The sequence below is a fragment of the Rhodnius prolixus genome, unplaced genomic scaffold (genome assembly GCF_049639745.1).
Source record: "Rhodnius prolixus isolate KJV_2025 unplaced genomic scaffold, Rpr scaffold_4, whole genome shotgun sequence".
NCBI classification, from domain to species: domain Eukaryota; kingdom Metazoa; phylum Arthropoda; class Insecta; order Hemiptera; family Reduviidae; genus Rhodnius; species Rhodnius prolixus.
In genome coordinates this window covers 12,839,516-12,862,210 of record NW_027411614.1, presented here as the reverse complement: position 1 = coordinate 12,862,210, position 22,695 = coordinate 12,839,516, and the positions used below count along the sequence as shown (strand labels likewise).

The 22,695-nt window shown below is 34.7% G+C and overlaps 1 protein-coding gene and 1 long non-coding RNA gene across 2 annotated transcripts in view; both read left to right on the top strand.

The window, feature by feature from the left end:
- The window catches only part of mib1 (E3 ubiquitin-protein ligase mind bomb 1), a 543,029-nt gene extending 523,914 nt beyond the window's left edge, over positions 1-19,115 (top strand). The window contains exon 12 of the mRNA XM_074130669.1: positions 11,585-19,115. Within this exon, the coding sequence (XP_073986770.1) occupies positions 11,585-11,591 (7 nt within the window). The 3' untranslated portion in view covers positions 11,592-19,115. The remainder of the gene's footprint in view (positions 1-11,584) is intronic.
- Positions 19,116-20,972: 1,857 nt separating this feature from the next.
- On the top strand, positions 20,973-22,474 carry LOC141455564 (uncharacterized). The gene is made up of 2 exons (XR_012459344.1): positions 20,973-21,129; positions 21,964-22,474. It is a non-coding gene; the product is annotated as an uncharacterized lncRNA (long non-coding RNA).
- Positions 22,475-22,695: the final 221 nt, after the last annotated feature.

The window sequence follows — 22,695 nt, the reverse complement described above, 5'->3', positions numbered from 1 at the left end:
TCCTAAACTTACCTAAATTTTTCCCTGTTTCCGAGAACAGACTTTGTAAATAGTCTCACCACTTTTGTGTATGAACGTATTAATTAAAATATGAGTTAATCCTATATTTTCCATACTTCTTAGTTTTCTAAAAATAAATATTAAAATTCTCTCTCTTCCCCTCTAATGAGAAACCACAATACATGTACATGTAAATTAGCATTGAAATTAGGGCAATATATATATAACAAAAGAGCCAAAAAAGGCAATCTTGTGTAACACAGTTCATGCTCAGTAAACCGAAGGAATGCTTTGGACATTGCCTAACACACTATGGTAAAGCCTATGTACTACAAATAAATAGTTATATGAATGTAAGAGTAAAATTGGTATGATAGCCAAGGCTGTTACTTCCGGGCCAGCTGTTAAAGGAAGCATGCCAACCCTTGCTTACAACACTTTTAAGAACTTTTACTGTCTTACAGGAAATTCAGAATTTCTCAAAAATATATAGACAAAGTTATTGATCTACTTAGCCATTCATTTTAAGTAGAAAATAAATAAAATTGTTGTAAACTAAACATTAAAAGTTTGTAGGAGGGTAAATAGTGTATGAAGTTTAAAGTACATGGTTGAAATTCTTAAAAACTATCGCGAAAACCATAATAATGGATCCATAAGAGTGAATTTCGTTTGACGTATTTATAGACTTATACGGTAATATAATACGAGGTGTGGCTATTAAATAACGAGACTATTGCTGTAAAACATTTTATTTTAAATTTATACATATTTAGTTATTATCACCTTCAGTATACACCCCTCCTCTATCCCTACAACGCTCCAATTTGCCATTGTTCGAAACAGTGCTGGAAGTCTTTTTCTGTGAGCTCCTGCGTGCCGCTTTTTCTTTCACAGTTTCAACGGACTGAAATCGTGTACCTTTTAATGCAGATTTGACTTTGGGAAACAGATAAAAGTCACATGGGGCCAGGTCAGGCGAATAAGGCGGATGGCCTAAAACTGGAATGTTGTGCTTGGCTGGAAACGTCTTGACAGACAATGCTGTGTGAGCCGGCGCGTTGTCTTAATGGAGAACCCCGTGACTTGTTCTTCCACAAATCGGGCCGTTTTTTTCCTTACTCTTTCACGGAGTTGAGCAAGCACCTCACGGTAGTAATGTTGATTAATTATAATCGATATTTTCATCCATTTTGGACGTGGAAGGGCGACCCGGGCGGTCATCATCTCCGACGTCTTCTCGGCCATCTTGGAAACGCTTGAACCACTCAAAAACTAGCGCAAGTGATTAACATTCTTAGCCATAAACTTCTTTTACTAAAAGATAAGTTTCAGTAGCGGTTTTACCCAGTTTCATGTGAAATTTCACGACAATTCGTTGCTCTACTACATGTGTAGTATCATGTTTTCGGCAAAACGAAACTAAAACCTCTTACACAAATGAAGGTTCCGGTCAGACAGATTTCTCTACAAACACGTGAGATGCTGCAATCGAAGGAGAAGGCTTTACGCTGCACAGCTGTCGGTCGTTAAGATTTAGCGCATCAGTCTCGTTATTTAATGGCCACACCTCGTATGTAATAACAAAGCTGAAATACTAAAAATTAGCTTTTGGTATTTATTCATTTTTTGATTTTTCTGATAACACAAGACTAAGTGTCCAAATTCGATGAAAATCAGGAGACCGGAAGTCACTCTGAATAGAGATTTTCGTAATATTAAGATTTCTTCACAAATGGTTTCTAAAATTGTATTTAAATTTTGTATGGTGATTACAAGCTCATCTTTTATTAGTAACATTTTACTCCGATCTTTGATTAAGTGTTCTTCTACAAGGAATGCAGGTTGATTCTTTCTAAGATGGCAAGAATTAAACATGCCTCAAACGTTCCGATTTTGAAGAAATTTCGTAAATTAGAACTTCGTGAAAGTCGTAGGAGGAGTGTTTATACCAGATTTTTGGAGAGATTTTGGAATTTTTCTCAAAAATTGTTCTAATCTATTTGAACTTGGAATTTGAGTGCATAAATTAAATGTTTTCTTATTCTTAAATAAACATTTCCTCTAAGAACAAGTATTTTAGAGGATCTCTGCAAACCTGAGGATAAGAGTTTATTTCAAACTTCGGATATAAGTTTGTCCCAGATAGAGCTGGCACTCTCACATAATCTGGGAAATCCTAAAGGGAAAAGTAAAATCCCTGCCACTTTAGTTAATTGCTTTTTCGTATTATTTTTAGAGAAAGAGATCGTGACAAATTCGTGTAATTGAGTATTTTCCAGAACTGCACGTTTTAGAAGGTTCCTAGTATTGGGTAACAATTTGAGTGTGTGAATATAGTATAGAGTTGAGTAAAAGTGGAATAATAAAGTATAGTGACGCCAATGACCCCAGTTATTGACGAACCTTAAATAAAGAATGGAGTAACGGCTGCTGAAGAGCTGAAGAATTTACATAGAACTTATTACTAAGAGACGAGAAACATCCAGCTAACTTAGTCCGTACTTTTTTTTAGTTAAGGCACACCAAACATCTGAAGTTATTAAGGCATGGAGCTTTTTTTAGTGCTCTTTACAGACAGCACTGTCCATCACCGACAGTGAGCTTTAAGAAGCTTCTAAGAAGAGAAAATCTAAGGGCCAACAGCTGAATTCGAACCCATGTTTTCGCTAACCTCTCAGCTAATCTCTTCCATAGCTTGCCAGAACTATTTTGAACTATGAGGTTCACACCCGTATAATTTTTTAAACCAACTCTTTTTGTTTTTCTACTAAATGCAATTGAGAACACGCACAAGTGAGAAAGTAAATTTAAATGTTGTTTTTCTTGGGTCATACAGAAAATCGGTCTATATTCAACATGGTTACTGGTGTTGAAAGGACTTCTCCTTTTCGACAAGAACTTTAGTTTCCTAACTGATATCAGTTTGAATACGGCAAGAGTCACTGGAGACTATTTGTTATTTGACCGTTGGTAAGAATATTGTACCTATTGTACAATGGAAGAGTTTTCTTAAGCGTGCGATTACTAATTTCAAGATATTGACAGCAAATGTCGCTCTCAACAGCAGTAAATGAAAGAACTGGAGGACTTATTGGCCGATGGTAGTAGGAGAAAGTAGATTTGCAGATGGTGGCACGATAAATCGTTTTTTTTTAGCTTTTGCAACAACTTGCCTAATGTTCTAATCTTCGGGAAGGCATCAAGACCGCTAGTGCTGCACGAGAAACGAGACGACGAGTTCTTGTTTTTATTTGGACCGATTCCTCGCCAAATAACGCTTTGACGCAGACACCAAAATGAACTCACTGTAGTCAGACATGAATGTTCATCCCTGGAGAGGTCACTTGAGCAGCGCCGTCGGACGACGTTTCGGTTAAATGTCGGCTGTTGGCCATCTCATCCGACTTTACCCTACAGAAAAAGAGAAAAAAAAATTCAAAGTTGGGTGTTTTTCAACGTTACGCTTTTTCGTGCAGTTTTTAACGATCAACCCTTATACAACTGTCCTACCGGACAGTTTTAATAATAATGTTTGAAAAGATTATTAATAACAAACCATTTTTTTTATTCATTTTGACTGCCTCGGATATTGGGTTCATTTTTTTTTCATTTTTATTACTTAAACAAAAATTCAAAAAAAACGAGATATCTCGACGAGACCGAGATCGAGACGAGCACTTGTCATACGAGACCGAGATCGAGACTGCATAAAGTCTTGCCTCGTCTCGGTCTCGTGCAGCACTAAAGACCACAGATAGTATGTAGTCTTTCATTGATCCTGGTATCTAGAAACTTAGAGTCCATAAATAGCTTTCTCGCGCCTAAGATTAAGCGGCAATCCACTGAAGAAATCAAGGGAATCTTTACTACAACATTGCTTATCGCTAACATCGTAAATATTATGTCTTTTACCTCCATAAATCTTCTAGCTAAATACAAGGGTCGTTTGAAAAGTCCGTGCAAAGTCAGAGAGATAGCACCACTGGCGCGTATCGAGGTTATGTTTAGTTAGTAGCATCTCTTGGAAGAACACACGCCAAGTTTCAGCCAGATCGGTCTATTTCTTTGTGTTTGGCATTCGTTTGAATCGAGGAAGTCGAGTGATTTTAAAAAAATGGACGAAAAAGAATTTCGTGTGTTGATTAAACACTATTTTATGAAAGGCAAATCGCCTCAGGAGACTAAAGAGAAGCTTGATAAACATTATGGTGACTCTGCACCTTCGATTAGAACAGTTTATAAGTGGTTTCAAAACTTTCGGAGTGGCCATATGGACACAAGTGACGCTGAACGTTCTGGACGCCCTGTTGAGGTTACTACTCCAGAAATCATTGATAAAATCCATGATATGGTGATGGATGACAGAAGAGTGAAGGTGCGTGAGATTGCTAGTGCTGTGGGCATCTCGAATGAACGGGTAAATAATATTTTGCATCAACATTTGGACATGAGAAAGCTATCCGCAAGATGGGTGCCGCGATTGCTCACGCTTGACCAAAAACGAAATCATGTGAAGTGTTGCAAGGACGGTTTGCAGCTGTTCCAGAAGAATCCGCAGGACTTTAAGCGTCGTTTCGTCACTGTGGATGAAACATGGATACATCACTACACTCCTGAGACCAAAGAACAATCTAAACAATGGGTTACCAAGGGGGAATCTGCGCCAAAAAAGGCGAAGACCGTTCCTTCGGCCGGAAAGATTATGGCGACTGTCTTTTCGCAAGGATTCGCAAGGAATAATCCTCATCGACTATCTGGAAAAGGGTAAAACTATTACAGGTGCATATTATTCATCGTTATTGGACCGTTTGAAAACCGAGCTGCAAGAAAAACGCCTACGAATGGCCCCACAAAAAAGTCCTTTTCCATCGCGACAACGCACCAGCTCACACCTCAGCAGTTATGGTCGCAAAATGAATGGAAATAGGGTTCCAACTCGTTTCACATCCCCCCTATTCTCCAGACTTGGCTCCCTCGGACTACTATTTGTTCCCCAATATGAAGAAATGGCTGGCGGGAAAAAGATTTTATTCAAACGAGGAGGTGATTGCAGAAACGAACGGCTATTTTTCAGACTTGGACAAATCCTATTATTCGGAAGGGATTAACAAACTAGAGCAGCGTTGGACGAAGTGTATAAGCCTAAAAGGAGACTATGTTGAAAAATAAAAAAGGTTTACCCCAAAAAATTAAGTAGTTTTTATTTTTGCACGGACTTTTCAAACGATCCTCGTATTAGCAAGGTCTTTCAAAATTTAACATTAAATACATTTATTTGTGTAAATTATTCAGCGAATTTTCTGAAATATTATTTCTATTTCTCTACCTTCTTAATCATTCAATCTCGGCTCCCTACAGAAATCTCACTCTCCTACTTAGAGTTTAGTACCCGGTAGAGGAACAAGATGTTCGTCAGTTCACTGCTCATGGAAGAGAGAGCTACTTGGCGGACTTCTTTTTTCCTGTGACGTAGTAACCTTCTCAGGCTATAAACTACCTTAGGCTTTTAATGCTTTTTTATATTTTATGCATTAAAATACTTACTCATAAATTTATAACATTATAAGTAACAACTCAATGAATGAAAAACATTAAAGAGAATTCCAGTTTTAAAAAGACTAATTGCACCAACGAGTAGCCTAAGTTTTGTCTTGGCAATTACTTAGTATTAGTAAACGATTACTAAATGAAAGTTAGTCTTTAACAGGGACACGTTATAGCAATTTATTTGCGCTAGAAATCGACGTGTTTTTTTGGTATTGCAAGGGTCAGTTGGTTACGTGACCCGAGGTCGCATTCTCCGCTAGTTCCACTTATCTCTGGATTATTATTAATTTTTCTCCCGAGCACCCTTTCCTTTCTTATTTTCCTTTACTTAAATCTGAGCCTCTCAGTAGTAAATGTTACATTCTCTGCTAATAATACTATTGGTATTAATAATAATAAATTTTCCTTCACTTAGTATTTTCGTTTTAATTTTTTGAAATTATTGATATTTTATTATTTTCAATTATCAATATTATGGAAACATTAGGCGTAGATTTCTTTAAGGGGTTATAGGCAGTCAGAGGCGCAAGAAAAGTCATTTTTTCAAATATTTTTGGGGAAAAACGTGTTTACTTTTTTATTCCGGAACTTTTGCGTCATATCAGTCTATGTTTAAAGAACTTATTGTAATTTTTTCGTTACAAATTAATAATAATTGTATTAATTGCGAATATTTTAATGCAACACGTCAAAAAAATGCAACTCTCTCGTGGACATATCTTGAGACTGGGTTATCTGAAATCAAAATTTTGAAAAGATTTCGTTAGTAGATGACTTTATCTCGTACTTGACCGAAGGATTTAGAAAAAAAATTGAATTTTTAATTTTTGGGACAACTTTAAAGTTTGAGTCACGATTTTCACTAAAAAAAAATTGACCATTTTATGTTTGTAAAACAAGTTCTATTCATTGAAAAAAAAAAAAATCCTTCGTCCAAGTACGAATTTAATATGTGTAAAAGAAATACGTAAAATTTCAAAAAGATCGGTGCAGTAGATTTTGAGATATCGTGTCCACCGACTTTGAAAACGTTTTCAGCGGTTAAAGGTTTGCGAATAAAACCTGGATAATTTTTTTTTCAACTTACACAGTGTCATCGATTCCAGGCCCATAAAATAAGTCCTCCATGTCTTCCAAAATGTCCAAGTTTTCCGATTTCTGCTGTCTGCGTAGGATTCTTGCCTCCCACGTAGCAAGTTGCGCTCTGTGCTCAGCGATGGTAATTCGATTCTCGTCCATTTTCACTCTTACAATTTTGCTCGGAGCGACTTGAAATTTTAGGATAACATTCCTGAGATAATTTACTTTAATATATAAAAAAAAAATCTATTTTTTCAAATTTCTGACTGCCTATAACCCCTTAAGCAGCTGTTTCTTAAGTCTGAAAGTACTCCAGTGGATACTTAGATTCCAACCGTCACCGATCTCTTTTCTCTCCAAGTCGGCAGCAGTTGTCCAGTCTCTGAAGTATGTAAGTTCTTTAGAAATATGTGTGTTCTTCTTTCCAAGCCCTTTGCTGTGGTCACTGACAGCTTTTAGTTTGGCATCACTGGGATACCGAGGTGTTAGCAGTACTTTATTTTGGAAAACTTGCTGCTTATTTGTTGATGTTTTACTTGTTTCCATCCGAACGTGGAAACAAGATTCTAGATAGTGCATTGAGGTTTCAGTGGTGTTCTGCTAATTATAGTAAAGAGCCGTCTGAGTCTTGGTAATGCCTGTTTTTAATTCAAAACATTGAACCTTATCTTGCCGGGAATGTTTGATGCTTTGAATATTTCTTAAATAATAATTTACAGTTTATATTTTTTTACCTGCTTTATATAATACATTGAATTGAACTAAAAATACCTGGATTATGTAAAATTTACCATTAGCGACATCCTGTAAAGGGGACCGGTTTTAATATTTGATATTTCATTATTTCCGTCATCGTTCGCCATTTAAAATCCTTCGCTTCTCAGGTCAACGTGGTGACATTTAACGATGATAAGAGATTAAGGTCAAGGCCATCTCACAGAGTATAGTGAGCCTACCTTTCTACCTGCCTTCCTCTTCCTTTTTTACTCTTTTCAAATTTCGACGCGTGAAAAGGCTTAATTTATGTTGTATAACATTATTGTGATAGCCTTGTTTTGTTTTCCCTTTTAGTTGTTGGCACACAATACAGTTTCATTATTATACTCCTGAATTGTTATTTACCTTGCTTAGATATATAATGTACTACGTTTCTCATAACTTTACAATTTGTACGAAGTCTCTGCCGACGTTCGCTTGCAGCATTTATCACACGTTTCTAATTTTGAAGTATTTCTTCAAACTAATTGTGAAGACGGAAGATGCTTTCATCATACAGTACAGAAGCTACCATATATAGTAAATATTATGATGATTTATGCGATGTTTTTGAAAATTTACGAATTTGTTTTATTTTTAGATCAGATTTTAGAAATAGAATGTGTATAGAATCAGGAAGGCGGGAATTTTGTCTACAGCTCCTCTATTTCTTTTTATTCATCACCACTAAGTTGAATTTAATAAAATTCGGAAAAAATTATTTAAAAAATACCCCGAGAACTGGCAGCAGTATTAAAACTGTCCGGTAGGACAGTTGTATAAGGGTTGATCATCAAAAACTGCACGTAAAAGCGTAACGTTGAAAAACACCCAAGTTTGACAATTTTTTTCTCTTTTTCTATAAAAGATAAAATTCCCAAATTTTCTTTAAAATAAAGGGCAAACCCTCCTTTATGACTGTAATTTTTTTGCAACAACCCAGATCTAATAGGTTTCGAGAAAAAAGTTGCCGAAAATGAGCAAAAACGGCTTTTTCAAAAAATGTTCTTGTTCTTGTTCTTGTTCTTGTTCTTCTTCTTCTTCTTCTTGTTGTTGTTGTTACCTTTATTGTAAACAACGTAGCGCCTAAACGCGCGAACTGATTTTCATGAATGAGGTTTCATTCGATTCGGAATTTTATGTAGATGTGCCTTTTGGGGGTCTTGGCGCTGTACATCGAATGGGAGAGGAGTTAGCCCCCTTTATGTAAGGGCCCCTCTAAAATTATTATTACTAATTACTCTGTAAATCTTGGCCCGATTTTGATAAAATTTGGGAGGGTGAAAGGGTTCGGGCTCCCCTACGTACCACTAAAGCGACGTTCTGCTCTTACACCTACTAAGGGGAAGTTTTGCAATCGTTTTAATCGGTCGTCGCTATAGAACCGCTTTTCGTGAATGAAGTGTCATTATTTTCCAAATTTTATGTAGATTTAAATTTTAGAGGGCATCTTTGGAAGGGGAGTTCGCCCCACGCGCGTAAGGGCCACTGTAAAACTATTATTACTAATAACTCTGAAAATTTGAGCCAGATTTTGATAAAATTTAGCATGTAGGGGTAGTTGAAGCTTTCCTACGTGACATTAAAGTGCCATCACGCTCTAACATCTACTAAAGGGAAGTATTGCAAACGTTACAAATCATCAACGCGTGAATTGATTTTCATGAATAGAGCGCCATTAGAATGAGAATTAATGTAGTAATGACTTTTGAGGGTCTCGACACATTATATACTTTCTGTGGGAACTTTTCTTACGTAAATAATACCGCCTCAAACTAATATATTATTATTATTATTAATCATTTTAATAACACTGTGAATTTTCACCCGTTTTTGATTAAATTTCGCAAGAAGAAGAATTTAGAGTGCGTGACACTTAAGTGCCTTCTGATCTCACACCTACAAAGGGGATGTATTGCAATCATGCCGTTATTGCAGTTTAAATTTTAGGCAGAAGAACTTTAATTGTAGATAACTTTTCTTTCCCTCTTTGGAAGAGGTTATTGCGATCAGAGCTCTACTTCTCTTAAATCCCTCAGAGGAAGCAATGTAATCACAATTTATCTCACCGCTCTTACTAGAAGGTAATGTAATCACAATTTTCTTTTTACTGTACCTCTTCATGGGATGTGAAATCATTCATCATTTCATCCCATAACATTTCTCTCAATATCCATTTTCTTACCTCCAATTTGTTACCATTCCCACATAACTTATAACATTTTTTTATTTTCATTCTACACCTTCCGGCTAGTTGTTCACTAATCCCCCATAACTTTTCCCAGTCTGCATTTTCTTCATAACAACTTGGCAATATTCCTCCCTAACTTTTCTTTAGTCTTTATCTTCTACTCACTAATTTGATACTAATTTGATTTGAGATACCTTCCACTAACTTGGTATAATAATAATATAAAGTATTAAAGTACAGTGCATAAAACTATTGCTTATCCCAAATGTTGACAAAACCTGTAAACCAGAATAGAAACTTTACAGAATAGACTTTTAATGGTTTAGAATATTTTGGAAAATGATAAGAAGATAGTCAAGGAGGGGAGTTTGCCTCACCTAAGTTAAGCCACTCTAAAATTATCATTATTAACTCGGTAAACCTTGGCCCGAATTTGATAAAATTTGCGAGTGCCATCTTGCTCTTACTCTACTAAGGGAAAGTATTGCAATCGTTTCAAATTATCGATGGGTGATCTGATTTTCATGAATGAACAATTAAACACAAAAGAATGTTTAAAATTAAAAAATAAACATACAACGACTTTATTATTACAGGTTTGTTCAAAAATCTTTATTAATTATTATAAATATTACACCATTGTTTGAAAAAGCACGCAGACACACCGTATTATTTATTTTGCATTGTAACCTTCTGTGTATCTAAACATTGTTACCTGCTATCTACATCAACTAGCGCGCCCCACTGTGAAAACTTCTAAAATTTTAAAAAGAACAACGATATGTCTATACTGATAATATATTTACAACTAATTCCTAACTTAATAAAATATATTTTACTATACTTTATTATTTTGTCTGAGGTTGTGAACAAAAAAATAGTGTTTTACTTAATAAAGGTTATAATAGTGTGATTCCCCTCTCCTTTATGGTTTGTACACACTGTAAAATAGAAGTAAAGATAAAACCTAACCTAAATCAAACGTCTTTTAACAATTGTTGAAATAAGTGCTAGCAATTTTTGCGATATTATTATTTATTAAGCAACTTTGTTGAAGACTTCATATTCATACATTCTTCTTAATTTTGTAAGTAGATATTTTGTTATTTCTTAGTTTCATATAATTTACTTCAAAAAGTAGCTGAATATTCAAAGTTCGTGAGAAGCTTGTTTTAGTAAGATTGAGTGCACCTTAATTGCTGATGTCTCGTCAAAAACTAAGCCTAGTTCTGATTAATTGTTAAATTTCAGTTTCTTATTTCGACAAGTTATTATTATATTGCTTAGATTGTTTTAGTTGCTTGATCAAAAGAATAAAGTAATTACCTGCCTGATGTAGTTTTTAGATGTGGATCCCCTAATTTATTTATTTATTTCTATCTGTTTTTCGGAGTGTCACCTTTGTTTGATCTACTTGCAACATTTTTTTTGCCTGCTTCTGGTGAGGAAAATATTCCAATCGCCCAAATTAGTTCAAGTCGATAATAAACTTGTTACCGAAAGTGTCAACCACTTTACTAAGTAGTTTTTCACTTTCACGATTACTAGAGCTTAGTTTTATACTTCAATAAATAGGTTTTATTTGAAACATTTTGTCAAAGTGCTTTATTATATTTAGTGTGAAATACGATTACATGAGTCCTAAACTTCCAAGATTGAAGATACTTCCACAGTCTTTTTTCAACTCTCGGTCATTGAAAATTCATTCTCGTTTGAGTTCAGGTTTTTTATTTACATAATTTTAATTTTCCTTTTGTTTTTTTTTTATTTGTGTAAGTTGCAAATCTGATATATTCCATAAATCATATTCAGCTTGGATAACTAAAAATTTTTTTCCTCCATTACTGTTTGTAGTTATGGTCAACTATTGTTCTGGCGGTCCATTTTTTTTTTTTTCTATACTAAAATATTCCCAATCGGATACATTACTTTTTGAAGTTCTATTGCAACAAACCAAAATCACTTCTTTTTACAAAGTTAAAAAATAATTTTTGTTTTTGTTTTCAGAATCTAAGAAAAAATATACGTTAAGTATTTATCTTCTATATTAATTATTTACTTATGTTTATATTTTTACAAAAATGCCTTCTAAATATCGAAAAAGAAAGCAAATAATTAAAAATTTAGTAACGGGCATTAGACAGACAATTGACAGCACTGCTGAGCTCGAGAACTACACTACTGTGACTCCCGCCGCCACTAAGCAACAACGGTACTACGTTAAAAATCGCGAGGGAATAGTAAGAAAACAGCAACAATATAATTTTAGACAAAAAGAAAAAATCCAAGAGAAACAGAAAGAGTACAATTTAGAACATAAAGAACACATTAAAGAGAAACAGAAAGAGTACAATTTAGAACATAAACAAAAAATCCAAGAGAAACAGAAAGAGTACGATTTATTTCATAGAGAGGAAATAAACAAAAAACAGAGAGAGTACGATTTATCTCATAAAGAGGAAATAAACAAAAAACAGAGAGAGTACGATTTATGTCATAAAGAGGAAATAAACAAAAAACAGAGAGAGTACGATTTATCTCATAAAGAGGAAATAAACAAAAAACAGAGAGAGTACGATTTATGTCATAAAGAGGAAATAAACAAAAAACAGAGAGAGTACGATTTATCTCATAAAGAGAAAGTAAAGAAAAAACAGAGAAAGTATAATTTATCTCATAAAGAGGAGATACAGAAAAAACAAAGAGAGTACGATTTATCTCATAAAGAGAAAGTAAAGAAAAAACAGAGAGAGTATAATTTATCTCATAAAGAGGAGATACAGAAGAAACAGAGAGAATATGACACAGCTCATTCAGAACAAAAAAGAAAGAAGCAAAGAGTATACAATGTTGTCCATAAAGTTGGCATAGCAAGGAAGCAGAAACAAAAAGACAGAATAAACAGTGAAAAGAAAACTGAAACACAAAGAAAGTACAATGAAAAGAAAAGAAACAAAGTCAGCAGTAGACAAAAACGTTATGATGGAAGAAATCGAGCTGTTATCAACTTAAAAAGAAATATCCGGTACTTTTTGACTCGACAAAACGTAAATAAGCCCTCGGTGTCATTCGCTAATTTATTGAAAAAACGGATACAGACACGAAAAAAGATAAATAGGTTTCAAGGTGAATGCGCGTTAATAAACAGATTATGTGCAAATTTAAATCTAAATAGTAAAGTTAATAAACATTATATTGTCAAAAATAAAACTAAACGCACAGTGTTTTATTACCTGATAAAACATTCTAATCATTTAGTCGGAATCGCTCGATCATACTTAAGATTTCTAAACAATAAATTAAAAGCCGTTGTTGATGAGGCCGTTAATAAGTTCGAAATCAATAAAATTAAAACTCTAACTCCTAAAAATATCGTGAAAGTATTCGGAGGTAAACAGAAACACACTGCCCATTCTGAACCTTATTTCTTCGAAAGCTCTTATAGCGCGATTCCTCCCGGTCATACATTACTTGCTAATAGTCAGCACGTTTTCGTGAACGCACACAATTTAAAAAAGTACATTACTAAAGGTAATAATATTGTAGAATGGCCTTGCGGTATCACGTGTAAATTTTCAAAACAATGTATGAGCACTATTTTAAATAAATTAGTTGAATTTGTTCAGGGCGGTATAAATACTGTGTCAATCAAAAAGCTTGCAAACACATGTCGGTACAGACATCACAATAAAAAAGGTCACACCATACACTGCGCTTCACACAACAGTATATTCAAATGCAGTACACTTCTACAACTTCTTTCAGAATTGTCGGTACATTACACCGCGTTTAGGAACATAAAAAGACAGATTTACATCATACGTAATCTATTTTTCAAAATTAATCGTGTAAGTACAAGAATTAATAAAGCAAATAATGTCGACTCTATTTTACGGTCCGTTAAAGATTTAAAAAAGTTTCTCGGAACACTTAAAATCGACACCAATAAATTTAAGAAGTACGTACCATCTACTAGTTGCGACACCAATGAAATAAATATTCTTCATAAATATAAAAAAAACCTATCTTCCTTAAAACGTACAGTCTGTTCTTTTCCGGAGAATTTTTGCGCGTGTTGCAATGTGTTAACTTATGACGAGGATTTAAAAGATTTCGTAAATTTTAAGAAAAACAATAACAAATCATGGCAATCTATAATTCTTAATATTAATAAAAACTATGATAATATTCGCCGACGCGGTCTTAAAATTTGTACATACTGTGCACGAAAATTGAATCAAAATTGTATTCCCGGACGCGCCGCGTATAACTGTTTAGAAGTAGATACCGTGCCAGAAGAAGTTGGTAAGCTGAATATTTTCGAAACAATGCTGACCCAATTAGTTAAATCGTTCCAATGTGTAATTCGTCTCCAACCGAAAAAAGGGAAAATTGCGGTCAGTGAAAAACTTAAAGGGTTAAAGGGTCGCGTCACTTATTTACCCCTCCCTTTGCAGAAAAACGTGGACCTACTTCCGAATGAATTGCCCCAAAATCATGAAGTGGTTGTACTGGTTAATGGCGTACCTACTCAAAACCGAGTCATATGGCGAGATTTAGTGAGCGCGAATAAAATTTACAAAGCGATTGCTGCTTTAAAAGAAATTAACCCGTTGTACGCGAACGTAAATCTAAATGTAAAATTATTACCGAATATTAACGAAAATATAGGTAACAAATATACTTTTAAGGATGTATCCGGGGCATCCATAAAAAAAGTAGATAGTGCAACTTTTTATAAAACCGGATTTTATACTTTTCACTCCCTTCATCCGATAAATATGAGCGCGGTTGAATCGAGCGAAATCGAATCGTATCAAATGCAGCAAATGAAGGGAGAGTATGTGTCGGTTTTTGATAAAAATTTAGATTATTTAACATTTCCGCATCTATTTCCTAAAGGCAGGTTCGGAAAATTTGACATAAATAGAAATATTCCTCTGTCGGATGCTGAGTATCGTAAAACGCGAATATTGAATAAAGACGGGCGATTTCGGCGGATCCTTGTTATTTATTTCATTTGTTAAATGACAGTGAATTTAAATACCTTGGCGGGGCCATTGCCCACTTGTTAAACGTTCGCGCGTACAAACCGTACACGGTCAATGATATTTTAACTAAAGTTACCGTAAACGATGAACAGTTGGAACAACATTTAATCAATTTATTTAGTTCGTTACGGGGTACTAAGGAGTATTGGCAACGTCGTCGCCAAGAACTCAATGCCATGACACGCGATTTTGGGGCGCCGACTTTTTTTGTAACTTTGTCATGTGCAGAATATGATCATTCCGAGTTATTGCAATACATTGTCAAAATTAATAAAGATGTTCCTAACGTGGAGAAAATGTCCGCCGGGGAGTTATGTGCGTTAGATCCGACTAGCGTATGCAGATATTATCACCGTCTCATCCGAAATATGTTCAAGTTCCTAATTAACGATAAAATAAACCCGGTATTAGGTTTCGTAGAGCACTATTTTTGGCGCGTAGAATATCAAGAAAGGGGAGCGCCGCATTACCACATGTTATTGTGGATTCGGGATAGTCCGGAAATTAATAACGTCTCCTTAAAAAACGTTGCCGATTTTATTAATACATACATTTGTGCTCGGTTGCCGGATCCTTTAGAGTCACCTGTCTTACACTCGTATGTTCGGAAATATCAAATGCATAAGTGCAACTCATACTGTCAACGTAAATATCGCGTTAAACAAAAAATTTATACCAGATGTCGGTTTGGATTTCCGCGTAAAGTTACTGACGAATTAATAATTAATGACATAATTTCTACAATCGCGTCTAGAGTTAAAGGTTTCGGTCCGAAACGTGTTTATGACTTGCCTAGACAGAGAAGTGAGGTTCGCGTTAATGACTACAACCCTGTCCTTCTATTAGCTTCCGGCGGGTTTAACGTTGACGTGCAATTTGTTAAAGACGGTGATTTGAGATTAGTCATTTACGTAACTAGTTATATATCTAAAAATGAAAAAACGGAATTAGAAGATTTGTGGGCTGATATATGTAAAGAATCGAATAAAAAAGCGTTGTGGAGTTTAGGCTTAAAAAAATTAACGCATCGGCAGATCGGGTTATACGAAACAGTGGATCGGTTACTCGGGCATCATTTGTACGGTAAATCGGAAGATATGAGATATATCAGCACCACGTTTCGCGAGAATAGAAAACTATGTTTAAAACCGTATAATGAACTAAAAAATATGCCGGCTAATTCCACGGATATATATTTGAAGTCATGGCTGAACGACTATTATCCGAATCGACCCGACAATCTAGAAACATTAAACTTGTACGATTTCTGTCGTTATCACGATCTTTCCCGCGATCAATTAGAAGCCGAAAACCGAATAAAATTAAAAAATAATGTTATTTTAAGAAAGCGCGGTAAACCTTACGTGATTCAACACCCCATTTACAAAACGTTAAATACAGAACAAGACCGCAATAAGTATTATCATTCCCTTTTACTTCTTTTTAAACCGTGGCGAAATGAATCGGATATTTTAAAAGGTTTTCGGACGTACCAAGAAGCGTTTGACCATTATTCCGCGGAATTAAAAGAGGCCATGACTTACCACGATAAATTAATTATGATTGAAGAAGGAATCAAAGAACTTCAGAGTAAAATTGCGGAATTCAAAGAAGAGAATTTCATTAATTTAGAAGAGGATAATATTATCCGAGAAGTGCAGGATGCAGACGTGGCGATGTTGGAAGTTTGCGCGGCGATGTATACTAACATTGATGATCGCGATAGTAAATTTAATTTAAACGAAGATCAGAGCCGGATTTTTAATAAAATATCTAAAACACTTATCGACCAAAGTCAAAAAAAATGCAATAGTCAAATAAAATTATTCGTATCTGGTGTGGGCGGTACGGGTAAATCGTATCTCTTAAAAGCGTTAAAAGTTTGGATTAATAATACATTTCCGCCTAAGAAAGACACTGTTTCAGTGGCTATAACGGCTCCGACCGGCCTGGCTGCATATAATGTAAATGGCGTCACCATTTACCGGCTTTTATCGCTCCCGGTAGAGCACCAGCAAACCGCCGAATATAATAAATTAAACGTCGAAAGCTGTCGGGCGATTAGGCACGTTCTTCAAGACATGAAATTGTTGATAATAGATGAAATTAGTTTAGTTTCGAGTCTCGTTTTCGCTTATATTCATCTTCGGTTAACGGAAATTGCCAAAAATAATGAACCATTCGGAAATTTTAATATTTTACTTTTCGGTGATTTGTTACAATTGCAGCCAGTTAAAGGTAATCAAGTTTTTAAAAAATTAACTCGCATCGAATGCAAATCCAAACTCGGGTCTATCGGTTCTGCTGATCTTTGGTCGATGTTCGACTACGACGAATTAAAAATTAACGTGAGACAGAAAAATGATAAAAGCGGTTTCGTAAACACTTTGCTCAATATTCGGTCAGGTAATATCTGCGCAGAAGACATCGCACTATTAAACTCGCGTGTTTTGCCAAAAAATGATTTAAATAATGTAATTGAAAATTATAAAGAATTACTCGATTCCGGTAAAAATCCGTTATGTCTCTTCGCGACTAAAGCTCAGTGCACAACTTTTAATAAACTTTATTCACATAAATTTGCGAAAGAAATAGTCACAATAGATAGCATCGATGAAATTGATTATAATTTTAAACTCTCGAATAAAAAAATAAAAGATTTGAACGTTTTAATTAATAAAATTTCGGAAGACGTCTCTCGTACGGCTAATTTATCTAAAACAATAAATTTATTTGTTGGCGCGAAAATAATGGTTAAACGAAATATCGATATTGCTAACGGAATTGTAAACGGAACAATCGGTACAGTTGAACGGTTTGTTTATAAAGGAAACGTGGTAGATACTTTAATAATTCTCGTGAATAACAAGCCCTTTTCTTTAGAAAGGGTTAAAGCGCGATTTCTGTTGTTAAAAAATATTTACGTGCATAGGAAACAATTTCCGGTGACTCTTTCGTACGCGGTAACCATCCACAAATCTCAAGGCTTAACCTTGGATTGTTTATTCACGAGTTTAGGTAAAGAAGTGTTTGCACCGGGTATGCACTATGTAGCTCTCTCGCGGGTCACTAATTTAACCGGTTTGTATTTAATTGATTTCGATTCGTCAAAAATAAAAGTAGATACGGACGCGATAAGTGAATACCGTCGTTTAAATAAAATGATCCAATCACCACGTTTGCAAACTGCGAATAATAATATTCGCGTTTCCCCCACCATCAATTTAACAAAAGAAGAATCCCTTCTCCAATCAAATGTTAATCGCGAACTTTGTTCTAAAACGGAAATATTTGGCTTACCGAATTCTGACGGCGTTTCGTGTTACGCGAATGTTGTGGCACAGTGTTTGATTAATATAAATTCCGTTAAATTTAACCTAACGAATAACCTCGTCAATAATATAAACTTAACTTTCCCGGATCCAAAAACTCGCGATAACTACCAAAAAGTGAGTGTAACTTGCGAATTATTTAATATTTTAAAATCCGGAATAACTCGTGGAACCAAAAAATCTAACACCAAAAGACTCCGCGAATTAATTGCTCACGGTAGCGACATAAACTTCAACGCTAATATTCAGCAAGACGCGCAAGAATTTCTATCGTTCGTAATAAATGCTTTAAAAACAGAAAATTACATTCCGAGCAAGTTATTTGATTGCACAGTTAAATTCGTTAGAAAATGTTTCAATTGCAATCATTATTGGGATGACGTTCCCATTAATCCTGAAGTAATGTACTTCCTAGAATTCGGGGTTGTGCAAAATAACGAACCGGTTAGTTTTCTATCGTTATTCGACTATAAATTATCGGATATAACTTGTTCAGAATGCGGGGAAAATAATATTTATATTAAAAGTAAATTAAATTCGGTATCGGATTATCTAATAGTAATATTAAAGCGTTACCAAGGAAATCGTGTTTTAAATGAAATTCACTCTTTCGATGAAAATAATGTTAAAATTGACGGCTTTAATTTCACACTGGCGTCCGTGATTTACCACTACGGTTCAGGCCTTAATTCCGGTCACTATGTTTGCGCGATAAAAAGTCAAAATAATTCGTGGACTTCGTTAAATGACGAAATTATAAATTATAATTTTAAATTCAATCCGGGATTAAAAGACGCGTACATTTTAATGCTAAAAACAATGTAAAAACAAAAATCGAAACCGATATATTTTTAATTTAAAATATTTCATTTCGGTCGTTAGAGAGCCAGCAGGTAACGGACATTAGGACTGACTGCATGTGATTTCTATTTAATGATAATATTAATTAATATAAGGGTTGATAATATTAATTAATTTGTTTGTGCATGTTTCTCTTTTAAAAAAATATATGATTGAAATAGAATTTGTTTTTCGCAATGAATCTTTATTGTTGTCCCGATATATTTTTTATATTGACACGGTCAATACAATGAAAATATGTCATTTTAGTTTTAAATAAGATATGGGCCAATTTAGGCCTAAGCCTTACAGTGTTGTCTGTAACAAGAAATCGAAAAACACACTATATATTATTTTTCCATTGAACAAAGAAATTTATTTCATTGTAATTTACATATATATTTGCGATTAAAACAAATTCAATGTCATATTCTACAATATTTATTAGTTAATTTCTTTATTTTATTTAATTCCATGTTTTCAACAATTTTACTCAATAATTTATTTCTACTATTCATAAATTTTTGAAATTCCTTTGATGAATCTTTCACAGCTGAGTAATAAAAACGTTAAATTAACTAACTTCCAACTTCTTTAACTATTTTTTGAAATACGAGGGGGTACCCAAAAATAACCGGAATTGCGTTGCCGCGCATGGAGCTTATGTAGTACGCATTTCTGCCGCTAGACGTGTATAGCGCAATTCCTTGCCAGTTCAGTCCTGCCTGTGTTGTCTGCCTGGCTTGTTCTGTTCATCTGCAGTGATTGTTTTTACCAGCGCTGTTTTGTTCTTTTTTCGTTTTTTATGATGGCAAGTTTAAGTGAACAACGTGCAGCTCTGAAATTTTGTTTTCTACTCGGCAAAAATGCTGCTGAAAGTGTTTTAATGTTGAAAACAGCTTACAAAGATGACGTTATGGGAAAAACTCAAGTATACGAGTGGTTTACTCGGTTTAAAAATGGCGACATGTCGATTGATGACAAACCTCGTTCTGGACGTCCATCAACTGCCCGAATCGACGAAAATGTTGAAAAAATTCGAGAGCTGGTGTTCACAGACCGTCGACAGACAATTGATCAACTGTCAGAGAGTAGTGGGTTATCTTGGAGCTCGGTTCAGCGAATTTTAACGGAAGATTTGGGGATGAAAAGGGTTGCTGCCAAGTTTGTTCCTCGAGTTCTGACTGACAATCAAAAAGAACATCGAGTTGAAACATGTCGTGCTTTGAAACAACAGCTTGAAACTGATCCAGACTTTCTGTCAAAGGTGAGTCATGGTGCTATGGTTATGACCCAGAAACAAAGCAACAGTCGAGCCAATGGAAGACGTCATCTTCACCCCGACCAAAAAAATGTCGTCAAGTCAAGTCAAACATCAAAACAATGCTGATTTGCTTTTTTGATGCCAAAGGCGTAGTCCATTCAGAGTTTGTCCCCCCAGGTCAGACCGTCAATCAAACCTTGTATTTGGAAGTTTTGAAAAGATTGCGCAATAGTGTTCGCCAAAAAAGACCCGATTTGTGGCAAACAGGAGACTGGTTCTACCACCACGACAATGCACCTGCACACACAGCCATCTCTGTTACACAGTTTTTGGCTAAAAATGGCATGGTTCCGCTGCCCCACGCACCTTACTCGCCTGACCTGGCTCCGTGCGACTTTTTCTTATTTCCACGCATGAAAAAGGGCATGAAAGGTCACCGATTTGACAACATTGAAGAGGTCAAGAAAAAAAAACGAAGAAGGAGCTGTCAGCCATTTCTAAAGATGACTACAAAAAAATGTTTCGAACAGTGGAAGCACCGGTGGGACAAATGTATTAGTTGTAATGGAGAGTATTTTGAAGGGGATAAGGTTGTTCTGTAAAAAATTTTTAAATAAATAGCTTTTAAAAAATAATTCCGGTTTTTTTTGGGTACCCCCTCGTATTACGCTCGTAGTTTTTTTTAATGATGTAGAAAACTTTAAGATAACCAACTAAAATTAATTAAATTTGATGCAGTTCTAAGGATTGTAGACCTAATTCAGAGGAAGCAATATACATAATGTTAAATAAATCCTCCTCACTGTGAAAGGTTTGTTGTATATAATTATTTTATTACATCAATTGCAATGTTTTGTTATATTATGTGTGACTAAAACTAACTGACGGACTAAATCCGCCGAAGCCGGTCCCAAGCCCTGGTTGTAAAAGGATGAGGGGTCCGTTTCATTATGTTGCAGATATAAAGGCAAACTGTACGCAGAGAGATCATATTCAAAGATGTCTATGAAGTTTAAATATTGTTCGTCATAGGACTATGAAACTATAATTAAAACTGTCCAAAAGGTACAAAAATCTCTTTAACAAAAACTTACAGTTTAACATGTTAAGTATAAGGGTTGATTAAACGACAAAAGGTACACAAATCAGCGAGTACCCAACATTTCATTCCTATTACAGCTCGTAATAATTTGAGCAATTTAGAAAGTTTTTGAAAATATTTATGTTTTTTTTAAATTTCTTTCTAATTTTTCCCCATTTTTATAAAAGATTTCTCTTACTATTAGGTTTTCTGATAACATTCCCCTATGAACAGTGTCTTGTTCACATCCTTGCAGAAGATATTAGAAAAAGAATCCATTGTACTTTTGCAAAATTTGATATCATTTAAGTAAAATTTTACTGCATTAAATTTTCATTAATATTTTTTACATTTTATTTCACGTCTCAGACCCTTATGCTGGCCATTTTTTGTCAATAAAATATTTTTGCTCAGTGAAGAGTAGCACCCATTTAATTTAAATAGATTGTAGCAGGAGTTATTAAACGCTTAAAGCAAAGGTTTTTTATGAGACGCTATTCTATTAAACAATAGAAAAATTCATCACGTTTTTAAGAAAATTCACCATCACCAACATACATTGACAAATTCATTCTTATTATTACTTTGACATTAGATTCAAGTACAATTTAAGAACTTCTTTACATTGTCGTTTAAACTTCATCCTTTGATTAAACAGATAGGCCCAATACTTTGCCAAATGGTCAAATGTTAATTAAAAAATAAGAGTTAATTAATTATACATATTTATAATTATACAGTCAATTTATACAGCTTCCTTTACATCTTTCCTCATCTGATTATACACATGATTTTTTGTTTTTTTATTTGCTTTTTAGTGCAACAGTCTGCATAGGAAGTTGACCTTCAGAGTATTGGTTCTCCAAGCATTTCTGGCCAGAGCTTTTTTTCTCCATTACCTGATTTCCAGCTTTCTGAGGTACTCCAATTCCTCAGTCTACCTCCGCAGGCTTGTGACAACTTCCCCCCGCTACACGCGTATTATAGACTTACACTCTAACACCTACATGGACTAAGTAGTACATTACATCAAGTACCTCGCTACTGGTTTCTTCAGCAAGTGTGAATCAAGTCACAACCACCTATGTAGACTTATAGGGGACTATAGCATGGACACGGTGCACAGGCACAGGATAGTTAAGGACTCCCTGAAGTAAAACTTCCCTTAGAGGCTGAGGGTTTTTCATTGTTTTTCCCCTCAATACTTACTTTTATACTATATCCTGTAACAATTTATGTAATTAGCTGGAGGTTATAGTTATGGCACTCCTATGTACATAAGTAACATGTATATACCTTCAATTGTTAAATAAAGTTTATTCTATTCTATTCAGTCTAGCTCCTTCTAGGTCTGCCTACTTTCCGTCTACTCACCAGTCAGTCCTTCCACAGCTTTTTAACTCATCAGTAAAATGGAAGACAACGTATACTTTTAGATGAGGCCATTACTATTACTTTTACTGATTATTTGATTATCAAAATTTTATACAAGTACTCAATTAAAGGGACTTCATATATTTATAATTTAGAAATCAATTTTTATTAAAAAT